Raw genomic sequence first — 12,484 nt, 5'->3', positions numbered from 1 at the left:
GTGGCCCACAAAGTGGCTGGGGACCACCAGGGCTCTTTCAGGGTTTGGGAATTAATTCTCTACCGAGGCACCGGTTGGCCTCTGTGGATGTGTGTGTGTGTGTGTGTGTGTGTATGTGTGCACATGTGGTTTGAATAGTGCCTCAGGCATTGTCTTTCTTATTTTTGAATCTTTACCCTCTCCCTTTGTCTAAGAGCACTGATTTTGACTCTGTTGAAGTATCCCTGTGGTTACTTCAGCATAATGTCACTTCCACATTTAGTTCTTGCACTTTACTTTTCCTGTCTGTCAGATAACCAAGCTAATGATGAGCTATCTGAAGAAATGTAAATGGATGTGCTTGTGAATGACTTAAGTTAACCCACTTGGTGAAGAACAAACCACCTCATGATGGTCTTTCTCCTTACAGAGCCACGGGGAAAGAACTTTTAAGGGTTTGGTTATTGCAGATTATGCAGTGAACAGCACATATGTTATTATTTCTGGCTGTGAGTTGTAAGCTTTCAAAGATTCTTATTCTTCAGAGCAATTAGAGATTTAAAATTTTTTCCCACAAATTCCAAAGGATATAGAGTGAAAAGTGTCTTTCCACCCCCCTCACCCATTCCAGAGGGGATGGATATGACCTATTTCTTTTATGTAATTCTATACAAAAATTTTCTATATATATATAAGTTTTTGTGTGAATCTTAGTGATATGGAAAAATAATTATAGGTAATATGTACAGAGAGTTTAACCTTTTTATCCGTAGGTAGCATACTATATATTTGTCATACACTTAGCATTTTTTACTTAATAACAAGTTTTACTAACATTCTTAGTGGTACACAAAAGGCTTGTTTATCTTTTTTTTAAATATACACATAGTATTTTGTATGTGTATCTTCCATAAATCATTTAACTAGCTCCTTTTTCTTGCCATCTCTAGTACTTGAAATTATATCATCGTTTGCAGATATATAGAATCAGTTCCTAGAAATGGGATTATTGAGTGAAAATGTCTACATATTTCTAATTTTTTATAGAAGTTTTTGAATTGGAGGCTATTGCAGTTTACACCCTTGGTTACAGTGTATGGAAATGTATATTTTCCAATACCTTTGCAAATGCAACGTGCTAACAAACTTGTGGACCTTTGTTATCTAGTAGGTGAAAAATGATATCTTGGTATAGTTTAATTAGCATATATTTCTTTATTAGTGAAGTAGAAGATCTTAATGTTATAGATGTCCTGTAAAATGCCCTTTTCTGGGAATTGACTCTTTGCATTATATGTTCTTTTTTCTTTTGGGCCATTTGCATTTTCTGACTGGTTTGCCATTCTTACTAGACTGAAACTGGATGCTAGTGTCTCTTTTCCTCTGGATCCAAGAAGACCAGGTCATGTGCACCTGAAGTGCTGGAAGGATGTTAGGAATACCAGTTTCTTTTCAGTTCTGGAGAACCCCTTGCCTGCCTACAGGCATGCACCACTGTGCCTGGCATTGATTGTTTTTTGGTACTAGGAATTTAACTCAGGGGTGCTTTACTTCTGAGCTACATCCCTAGTTCTTTTTTCATTGAGATAGGGTCTTGCTAAGTTGTTGAGGCTGGCCTTGAACTTGTGATCCTCCTGTCTCAACCTCCGAGTTCCTGTGTGCACTATCATGCCCAGCTTAGGTAGTACTTTGTAAAACTGGGAAAGAAAGTGGTGATTGTTTCTAGTTTATACCCCAGGATCCCTGGGTCTCAATCAATATGGTACCATTTCAGCGTTTGAGTTCTTCAGTATTCTTCTTCATGGCAGGTGAACAGGTAGTGTTATGTTCCCATTTGCCTATACCAACAACAGTAGTGTTTACTAACTGATGACTTGTTTGATCTCAGTGCTGGGATGGCCTATTTCAGTTCTTTCAACAATCTTGTATGGTACATATTATGTCCTATATTCATCCATTTGGAAGTACTATGTAGCTCCTGTGAGTTAGCCACCATGGCAGGGATACTCTGAAGTCTATAAACTTGCTCTGAAGGTACTTGTAGTCAAGTGGGGGAGACGGATTAGAATCAGATGATCCCATCTATGCATGTAGAATTCAAAGCCAACAATTGCTGCAAAGACAAGGGAGTACTCTGGTAGCACATAATAGGAAAACCTGACCTCAGGCTGAAGAGTGAGAGAAGGCTTCCACAAAGAAATGATACCAGAGTTGAGCTATGAAGAAGGACTAGGACTTAAGTAGGCAAAGCAAAATGAAGCAGGGAGATGAGGAGAGGGTATTTCAAATAGTGGCAAGAGCCTAAAAAAAAGGGCATGTGTTGGTCAGGAATCTTTTTGTTTGTTTGTTTCATTTTGTTCTTTTTATATACACATGACAATAGAGTATATTTTGACATATTATACATACATGGAGTGTAACTTATTCTAATTAGGATCCCTTGTGGTTGTACCTGATGTGGAGTTACACTGGTTGTGTATTCATATATAAACATAGGAAAGTTATGTCTGATTCATTCTACTGTCTTTTAGGATTGATTATAAACAGAATCTCCTTTGGATAGTTTAAGCAAATAGTGATTTATAATAGGGAGTATAGATAGCTTGCCATATCTTTGGAAGAACTGAAAGTAGAGACTCAGAATAGAGTTTGCAGGAACAATTTCCAAAACTCCACTATTGAACAGAGATGCTAAGCTAAGGAAGTTTTGCCTCTGCCACAGGCAGAAGGCTACAGCATTAGGAAACTGCTGCCATAACTTCATCCAGTTCTATGCCATGAATAACCTAGGTGAGCCAAATGAAGGCTTCTTTCACCATGTAACTCAGCTCTGAATCAAATTTCCATGGGTCTATTTGTTTAGTGGACCCCAAGTTTCTTGTGGAATTTTAGCAGCAAAAATATTGGAGCAGTGTAGTTTTTATTAGCTAGCCAGCCTGTGCAGTGCAGAGTTATATAAGAGGGGTGGGATGGATTTTGAATGAGCCAGTCTGCCACATATGGCATGGAGATTAGACATATTTGAAGACTTGAAAGCAGGTTGGTATTGTTAGTGCCTGGAGTGGGAGGGAGGCAAGTCTGGGGTGAGGGAGGGCCCTGTAGGCCCTGGGAGTACTTTTGACGTGAGAAGCTGATGACTTGGAAGTTAACTTGTTAGTAAGTGATCATCCCAGATTTGAACCCAAGTCTGTCTGCCTTCAGAACCGGTGTGTCATTTGTACCTTCAATCAGTGGCCTCATTCTCTAAAGTATTCCTTTTATTTAACCAGAGTTCTTGGTGCATCTGTTTTCCAGCTGAACACAGGCTTCCTTGAGAGTGAGTGGGAAGACATACTGGAGAAGATATAGGCAGCCTTGACCTGTCCAGCAAGGATGGGTGTGGGAACATCATTACATCATTTGTGGAAGTCCATAGCCCTGTCAATCTTCTCTTACTGCTGACTGCTTTTTTTCTCCTGGCCTTCTCTTCTAAGCAAAGGGCACAATCTTGACAGTTTTGAAGGAAAAATTTCTCTGGAGCAGTAGACCTTGGTTTTTGATGGAAGAACTGGAGATAATTATTGCTAATAAGTATTTCTTATGTTAATCAAAATAGTGTTAGTTCCACATACCAGAAAACAGTAAAACGATTAAATATCTGTATCATTGGCTGTCTGCAGGATTCTCTCATGATGTGAAAACATGCCAGATGCTGCTGACATGCAAAAATTATGTGAGGAAATGAGAAGTATTCTGTCTGTATAATTTAATAGTCTCAAACTATACCAGATGATGGGGAGGAAGGTGAAAATATAGCAGAGTCATTCATATCTCAATATCAGAGCATCAGTCTGCAAAATTGCTTCAATGATTTAGGCATTGCATAAGGCTCTTTCTGGAAAGGAAGTGTTTTTCTAGGTGAATAGAACAAAAACCATAGAGTTTGATGATCAAGAGTACATACTCAGGATTCAGTTCATATTCCCTTTTTCAGCTCTTTCATTTACCAGGCTTGTTGTCTTTATTACTTTTCTTACCTAATCCACAGTTTCCTGTTCTACCAAATGGGAATAATGGGTCCTACCTTGCAGAGTTATTGTGAAGATGAAAATAGATCATTGTGTATTGGGTACTTATAGTGCCTGACGTTTAGCAAAATAGTGAATACTGGTTACCTATAATATTCTTTTATATCTATGGTGATAGTTTTTAAAATTTAGCTTATCTTAACAAGAAGCAACTATGTGTTGCACATTAGGCCCAGAGAGATTCCAACGATTTAGAATCAACTTTCTAACCTGGTGAAATTAAATCACTAAGTTAGCTTGGCAATATGGGGTGAAAGACATCTTTGTGGGTTCATTTCCATGAAAAAGACAGAAGTTATTTTTTGCAACTTCCTGTGAATATATAATTATTTCACAATAAAAAAAAAATTACAAAAAAAGGTGTCTAACTTTGGTAAGTTGAAGATGGCCCAGTCTTTACAGTATTGGGTAATATCGCTGGACAAATACACATAGGTTAATTTTTCAGTCAGTTTAGGAGATCTCATGTTAACTTTTCTGTGTTCAGACTGGCATTGACAATTTATCCAATAATTAAAAAAAAAAAATTTGGTACTGTGAACTGAACTCAAGGGCACTCAACCTCTGAGCCCATCCCCAGCCCTATTTTGTATTTTGTTTAGAGACAGGGTCTCACTGAGTTGCTTAGAGCCTAAGTTGCTGAGGCTGGCTTTGAACTCGCAATCCTCCTATCTCAGTCTCCTGAGCCTCTGGGATTACAGGCCTGTGCCACCATGCCAATCATTTTTATTTGCTCATTCGTTCAACAAGTACTTATTAAGTGCTTCCTATGTGCTACTTTTCCAAGAACAAGAGATACAGCACTAATCAGAATAAATAAAATTTCCTTGTGGTGGGGAAGGGTGAGAGAGAGTGTAAACACAATTTATTGAGTGTAATGTAGAATGGTTTACTAATGAGACAGAATAGCTGAGCTCTATCTCCTTTTCTAGCTCCTTTTTTTCATTCCTCACATAACTATTTTCCCCGTTTCATCTTAGCCCTCTTTTCTTAAAAAGAACTTTGTACTCCTTCCCTGGGAATCCCCTCCTAACTCAGGAAACATGGGCCTATTTTAACCAAACAGAAAGGTGTCTATAAAAATTGGGGCTGGATGGGAGGAATGGCAGATCTTCTTTTCCCTTTTGGCTTTGTTTGAAGGATGGATTAATTGGGGGAACAACTACTATAACAAACGTGCCCTGTATTTTAATGACTTACCACGGTAGATATATTTCTTACCCATATAACAGTCTGGCAGGTGTCTTTCCTCCCCATGTTGATTCAATAGACTTTTTTTTTCTTTTTGTAGTGGGAATTGAACCCAGGGGCCCTGTACCATGGAGCCACATCCCTATCCCTTTTTTACTTTTTAAATTTTGCAACAGTGCCTCACTAAGTTGCTGAGGCTGGCTTCGAACTTGTGATCCTCTTGCCTGAGTCTCCCAAGTTGCTGAGATTATAGGCGTGCACTACCTCACCTGGCTCCACATGGTGATTCCAGTATCAGAGCTCCTTCTGTTCATAGACTGCCATCCTTCCTTTGGTCCTGCCAAGGTCACTGGTGCTTACATCGTATTGAGTTTGATTCAGTTAACATGGCTACATCTAACTGTGAAGGATGCCAGAAAATGTCATTTCTGGCTGAGTAGTCACTCAGTGACACCTTTATACCAGGCATAGTTGGGGGTGAATTATCAGAGGATGTTCACCATAATCTCACAGACCAGTACTGCCATCATTTGTCTCTTATGTTTTTCAGCCCCATGACTAACCAATTGCTGTGATCTTTCTTTAGGCAGATTAATATTCACTTGGGCTATAGATAGAGTTGTCTCATCAGCCAGTTAGCCATTCTTTATTTTTAGGTATTTAAGTCCTCTGACTTTTTTTAATGTATGAGATCACGTTTTGATCAGTGATCACCCTATGGTACTCTTATTTCCAAAGTATTTTTGGCAGGAGAAATGCCCTCACATATTCATTGAGGGCTTGGTATGAGTTTTCATTTCTCCAGAAGGTTTGTTTTTGCTAATATACCAAAAGGACATTGTTGTAAGATAATTATACACTCATAGGTGAAATGGCTAGGCACTGAGGCAGCAGCATTTACTGGATGCCTCTGGGTTGGGATTATATTCTAAGCAGAAATGTTTTATGGTTGAAACAAAATACACACCCTTTTTATGTTCTGCCTGACAATGCTTCCTTGCAATTCATATTATTGAACTTCACTTGATTTTTAAAGATTCTTTGGGGATAAATGCCACCTTTTGGGATTTTATTAATAGTATTACTTTTTAATGAGTTGTTTGAAGTGTTTTTCATTTTAAATAGCCAGTTTTCCCTAGAGATAATAACTTGCAGTGCCAAATACTTGCATTTCACTTGAAACAAAACCAAGGGGTTGAATGTTTTAAATACAAGCAAATCCAATTCTCCTGTGTCTCGAGAAACTGTATAATGAACCATATGTATATGGCTTAAGCAGACAGATGTGGAAGATTTCTCTCTCCTCTTACTTTTTTTTTTCTTAAAAACACTTGAAGAGCTCAAAATTGGCATCAAGTAGCAAATATCTGTGCTTAGCCAGCAAAAGCACTAGAGCTGCAGTTGAACTGGGGAGGCCTTTTAGGGTGTGTGCAAAAACAGAGCTTTTCCTGGTTCTGGTTTCTACTTGTATGGCGAAGGGTCCAAGAGCATTCACCCTCATCTTTGCCTTCAGTCTTTGTAACTAGCCATTCTCTCTTAAATGACTGACATTTTAGATCTTTTTCCAAAAAGTTGCATTGATTGTTGTGATTCTATTGGAGGACATTGTTCCATGCGTGTGGGTCCTGTGGTGAGATGGTCCCTAGCTGCTGACAAAAGATACTCAGATGCCTGAAATAGGACTTCTGCTGCTTGAGGTCATGTGTTTTTTCTTTCTCCTATTCCCACCATAGCCCTGTTTACCTCTGGGCCCCATTGACGTCTGTTCCAGGTTTCTGATATGGCCATAACTGTTCTTCCTGCCTTTTTAGTCTCTTGTTTTGTTCTCCTAACTGAGGAGATCTTTCTGTAACTTGAATATGATTATTTAATTATCCTGTCTAATACTTGCCTGTGGCTTTCTAGTGTCTTCAAGACAGAGTCTAAGCCTGGTAACTCTGGGCTCTGCTTTCTGTCTGTCTGTACCATCTTGAGGCATCTGCACTAATATCCATGCTGTGCTGACAGCTTACTCTGTCTATATTTAGCCCAAAGGAGCTACTATCAAATGGTCATTTTCTTTTATGTTTTAGTGTCTTCACAAATACCATTTCCCTTCCTTGCCTTGCCCTGCATATTTTATGGCATTGCTTCTCAAACTTCAGTGTGCTTAGAATCACCTAGATAGCTTGTTAGATCAGTGCTAGATCCCTCTCAGACTTTCTGATTTAGTAGGTGTGGGGTGGGGCCTGAGAGTCTGCATTTCTTAACAGGTCTCCCATGGTACTGATGCAAACGGGGACCACACTTTGGGTAGCAAAGTTCTAGAGTGTCTTATTAAAGCATTTCTTGCTGTTTTGTGGTTGTATGTCTTTCTCCTTCACTGAATTCTAGACATCCTGGGAAAAAGAATCTATTTGCCCATCTGTAGTCATAAAGGGATATGGTTGCTATTTAGTAAGTATCTATTGAATGAATGCATTTTCAAGTCACTGTTGATCCACTCAAGTTTATAGGACTTTGCTTCTTGTAGTAGATCAGCTTTCTTTTGGCATGATTCAGCTTAATGGTGTGTGGAAGTTCATCTACTCCTTCCATATGCCCTTATTTGGTACTTCACATGCTTACTAGATATGGAACTTGAGAACCTCCATGAAGATTAGATCATAGGTGAAGTACAGGACATGGTTTTGTTTTGATAGCTCTCAAACTTTAAAATATAAAATGGACTCAGAGATTTTCTTTCATTCAGAACAACACAGAGCAGTTTCCATATCTATATGTTGCAATGTGAGATATGCTCCTGAACTTAATCAAGCCTGTCAATAAGTGGACCTCAGATGCTTTTGGTATCTGTGATGTACCTGGTAGGGATTGTATGTGGGTTAAAGGAGTATCTGATGTGATTCTAGCCCTCCAAGCTGAAACGTATGTGAAGATACTTAAGAACAATTTACATGTTCAAACTATGTAATGCTCACCATAATTATCAAAAAGGTACAAATTTTTTTTAAAGAATACACAAATGATTTGTTTTTTTTAAAAGCAATTTAAAATGTACATTTAGGAGCAAGGGGAAAGAGAGGGTAGTAGGTTAGCACACTTAGTGAACACAACTGAAGGACCATACTATGTATGGATTACACAGTGTTCATATGACTTTTCTCTTTGTCATAATGCCTTTTTGGTTCTAGGGAGTAGAAGCTTTCCTTGATAGCTTAAGTTTTCTTGAAAAGGAAGAGGGTTTGGGGTTCTCATGGGAATCCAAAGAAATGAGAGATAAGGAGCCGACCCAGTGGTCCATAAAGGTAGAGTTTTTGATTATTCATGCTTGCTCTGCCATCATGGACCTTGCCTAATTGCATTGAGTTTGCTTTCCTGGCCTCTTCCTTTGCGCTGTCAGTAGCCTTCCTTGCCCCCTATTCTCGTATTGCTTCTCAAAGGCTCTTCTCATCCTTGGTTCTAACCCCCTCTTGAATCCCACTGGCCCTTTCTCCACATTATGGCTCTGCTCTTCATTTGTTCAGGTTCTTCTTTCTCTACTTGTTAAGCTATCTACTTCTTATCTACATCTCTAAGAATGAGCATCTGGCCTAAGTTGTTCTTGCAAGAGAAGAGCTTTCCGGGCCAGAGCACCTCAAAGGCTAGTAGTGCACTGTGTGCCCACCCACCCTTACCCGACTCAGTCAGGTGAGACCGGGCATGTGGTGGGTCATTTGGTCCACCTCTGGCTGCTGGCTCCACCTTTGTAGATGGGCCAGGGAATAGGCAGCGCCTTGTATTGTTGCTGTGGGCACAGGAGGTATGTGGAGAGCCTTTGGGGCATTGGGGCTTGCAGAATTTTGAGTCAGCTTGCATCAGAGGAAAAGTGTCCTGAGGAGAAGACATAAATTTGACCTATAAATAGTGAGTACATGGGCAATCAGAAGCCTGCTGAGAGTGAGCAAGGGGGACATTGGATTTTAAGGGTCCTGAAGGCCAGATAGAGGAAGTGGATTGGTCATCTCTGTAAGCAGAGGAATCAATCACTCTGTTCTGTTCATTTCTGATTCCTTTGGTCAGAATAGCCTTGAGATCTACTAAGAGACCACTGAGGCCCCCCAGGTGTGAGGTGATAGGGAGAAGAAAGAGAAGGTGGTCATGGGACTGCAAAAGAGCAAACATGGACTGACATTAACAACTGGATAGGGTAGCTTCATTACCAGGAGGGAAGTGGTGTATTCCTGGGGATAAGGAACTTCCATTTCACAACCAGGGAATGCAGTAGGCCAGCACTCAGCATGGAGACCTCTGTGCCTTTATTCACTGGGAAGTGCGGGGACCAATCTTCTGACCTTTATCCTGCCTGCTTCATGAACCACCACTGCCCACTTTATTGTTCACTCCTAAGTGTTCATTCTTGTCTCTTCTGTCTACACCCCGCTGTTCTGGTTCCTTTGCTCTTACTCTTTCTGTCAGAGGTGACTTGAAGGGCAGTACTCCTGTGAGTTCTCCATGTTATAATGTGGCCTGTAATCCAATTCAGTTCCAGCTGGCGTCCCTCCATCCTGTGTTCTACCTCTGAACCCTGTTAAACATCTGGGTTCATTCAGAAAGTGCTGCTAGGGCATAGATTTGGAATTTGGTAGGAACATTTTGAAAAGTTGTGGGTCTGTTGAGTACTCTGACTTTTAATTTTTCTTGCTTTCTTTCTTTATATTGTTTGTCTATTATTAGAATGATAGAGATTTTAAAAAAATTCAAATAGATGCAAACTAGTTAAAAAACATTCTGGTATGCAGGAACTTGACTTTGAACCAGAGATTAAAAACAGAAGCCATTATTTGTTGTGTGCAGGGGTTCATTAACACATGGGCCAGTCCCTTAGGCTCTCTGGAAAAAGGATAATAAATAATACTTGCTATGCCTACCTTTAAAAAATCTGGACAGACTAAAAAGAGGGGTGTGTGAAATTCTTTATAAATGTCAAAGCACTCTGTGAACTCAAGGTCTTAACTTGTAGACAGTAACTTCCTGGGCATTTAAAAATAGTTTGATTTACATTTGGTAGAAATTAATCTAGTAGAAAGTGACATAATGATTATTAGTGACTAACAACCATGTATCTCCCATCTCCTTTATGTGACCTTCCTTGTGACTATCCTAAAGGAACAGATGCTTTCTTTCAAGAGCAGCCCCTCTGCTGGGTGCATTCCTACTTGGCACTTCTAGGAATATGCATTCTACTGGCGGAGTTTCATCTCATTCTCCCAGCCCTCTCAAAGTACCTTTAGTCCAAGGTTTCAGGTATCAGAGTGATATTTTACTTCAAATATGACATCACAAGGTTATATCACAGCTCAAAATTTTGTACATCCTTCTTTCTTCCCCACATTGTGAGAGGGAGACAGGTGTTCCTGGGAAGCATTAATTTCTGGAATGTTGTGTGTATGGGGGTTGGGGACAAAGGAGATGGTTTGCTGTCTTTTCTGCAGATAGTGGGTAGAATACTTTCTCAATGATTAATTTCCTGACAGTGTGCTCAGAAGCAGGCAACTTGATGACTCCTCAGTAGTAATCACCCACCCCACTTCTTTCCTATTCTCCTTTTATCCTAAAGTTCACTGTTCTGATGTTCACTTCTTGGTACCATGAAAGTGGCCCTTGGCAAGTAGCACCTAAATCTTGGAGTGGATGGGAAAAGTTAAACAAAGCCCTTGCTGTTTTTCCTCCTATCATCAAATCACCATTTTTGTTTCTTTCCCCAGGGCCTGGGATAGCTTTTGTTTTCTTCTGTGCTGCTCTGATTTTCTGGGCTCCTAAATCTTCAAATTTGACGAGCCCGCCCTCTAGTGGCAGGTCTGATGCACCCCTTGTTACCCTGTTTATTGTTGTACCATGACAATTGTTTTCATCACTCAGCTCTATTAGTGTTATCCCCAACTTATACACGTGGAAGGACAGGGTCTGTGATATTGACTTGCCACTCATGCAGGACCTTGGGACACAAGATTTCAATTGGAGCTTTTGACTCCTGGATTTACACTGTATGAACGCAACAGAAAAATGATCATGTAGTTATAGATATTCTAGTGGGTTTTATTCCTGGTTTAAAAAGAATCCAGATTATTTTATCATAGACTCAACTGATCTGAAAGGATCAGAGTATGGTAAATAGTTGGAGATAAGAGTGATAGACCTTTTTTTTTTAACCCTTCCTTCATGACATTGGAAAATTTTCTTGTTATTCACCAGGGGTTCAGTATTTCATGTTCAGTCCTGTTAATAGCATTGAGGAAAACAAAGTGTATAAAGCTTGATGTCTACCTGTAAATTGATGTTGCAGTCACATTATAGTTATGAGGCAGTTAGATTTATTCCCTTGGGGAAAAAATTAAATACAATGCCTAATAACATTTTTGTTGATGTGTTTTCCTTCATCTCACTAAAAGCAGGTTCTCTGAGCATTTCCTTTTTATTTTTTTTAAAGTCCTTTTCAGTGGAGAGAGAACTACAGGATAACAACAGTAATTACCCAGATGAACCCTGGAGGGTAACAGAAGAACAGCGGGAGTACTATGTTAATCAGTTCCGATCCCTTCAGCCAGACCCAAGTTCCTTCATTTCAGGTGAGAACATGGAGTCCTTGGACATTGTTCTCATGTGAATTACAGTAAACATCATGAGAAGTACTTTATATAGAATGAATATGACAACCTTCTGTGATTTCAGTTTGTTTTCTTCTAAGGTGGAATTTCTTTCTTTTTTTGTTTTATTTTTTTAAAAATATTTATTTTTTAGTTGCAGCTGGATGCAATACCTTTATTTTATTTATTTTTACGTGGTGCTGAGGATCGAACCCAGGGCCTCGCACATACTAGGCAAGTGCTCTATTGCTGAGCCACACACAACCTCAGCCCTCTAACGTGGAATTTCTTATCAAGTATAAATCTCACAGAAAAAAAAAATTGGCAATGACTTTGGGAAAATTATATTTCTATTTCAAAGAAGTTAAATGGGAATTTTTGGGAAACTGGTCCAGACCCTGCACCTTATTAACTGAAACAGTACTATTTTTTTCTTGGTGCATATTAAGTGTATGCAATAATTGGTTTCATTGTGACAGACTTGCACATGCATATAGCAAATTTAATCAGTATCACTCCATAATAACCTCCCTTTTCCTTCCTCCTTCCTCTGACCCGCTTTCTCTACCCTAATGATCTTCCCTGTCTACTTTCTCAAAATCTTTACCCACCCCTGCCCCTGCAGCAGTTCTTGAAATGGCA

At 39.5% G+C, this 12,484-nt stretch overlaps 1 protein-coding gene across 6 annotated transcripts in view; it reads left to right on the top strand.

The window, feature by feature from the left end:
- Reps2 (RALBP1 associated Eps domain containing 2) overlaps window positions 1-12,484 on the top strand; it is a 221,732-nt gene that overhangs the window by 112,316 nt on the left and 96,932 nt on the right. For all 6 annotated transcript variants that reach the window (XM_046424253.2, XM_046424256.2, XM_046424254.2 and 3 more), the window contains exon 6: window positions 11,686-11,824. In XM_046424253.2, coding sequence (XP_046280209.1) covers window positions 11,686-11,824 — 139 coding nt within the window. The remainder of the gene's footprint in view (window positions 1-11,685; window positions 11,825-12,484) is intronic.

This window comes from Marmota monax, unplaced genomic scaffold, assembly GCF_021218885.2.
Source record: "Marmota monax isolate L192 unplaced genomic scaffold, Marmota_monax_Labrador192_F-V1.1 WCK01_AAM20220418_F8-fsc00089, whole genome shotgun sequence".
In the NCBI taxonomy this organism is placed as follows: domain Eukaryota; kingdom Metazoa; phylum Chordata; class Mammalia; order Rodentia; family Sciuridae; genus Marmota; species Marmota monax.
The sequence above is the reverse complement of the archived record's forward strand: the minus strand, read 5'-3'. Positions and strand labels throughout refer to the sequence as shown.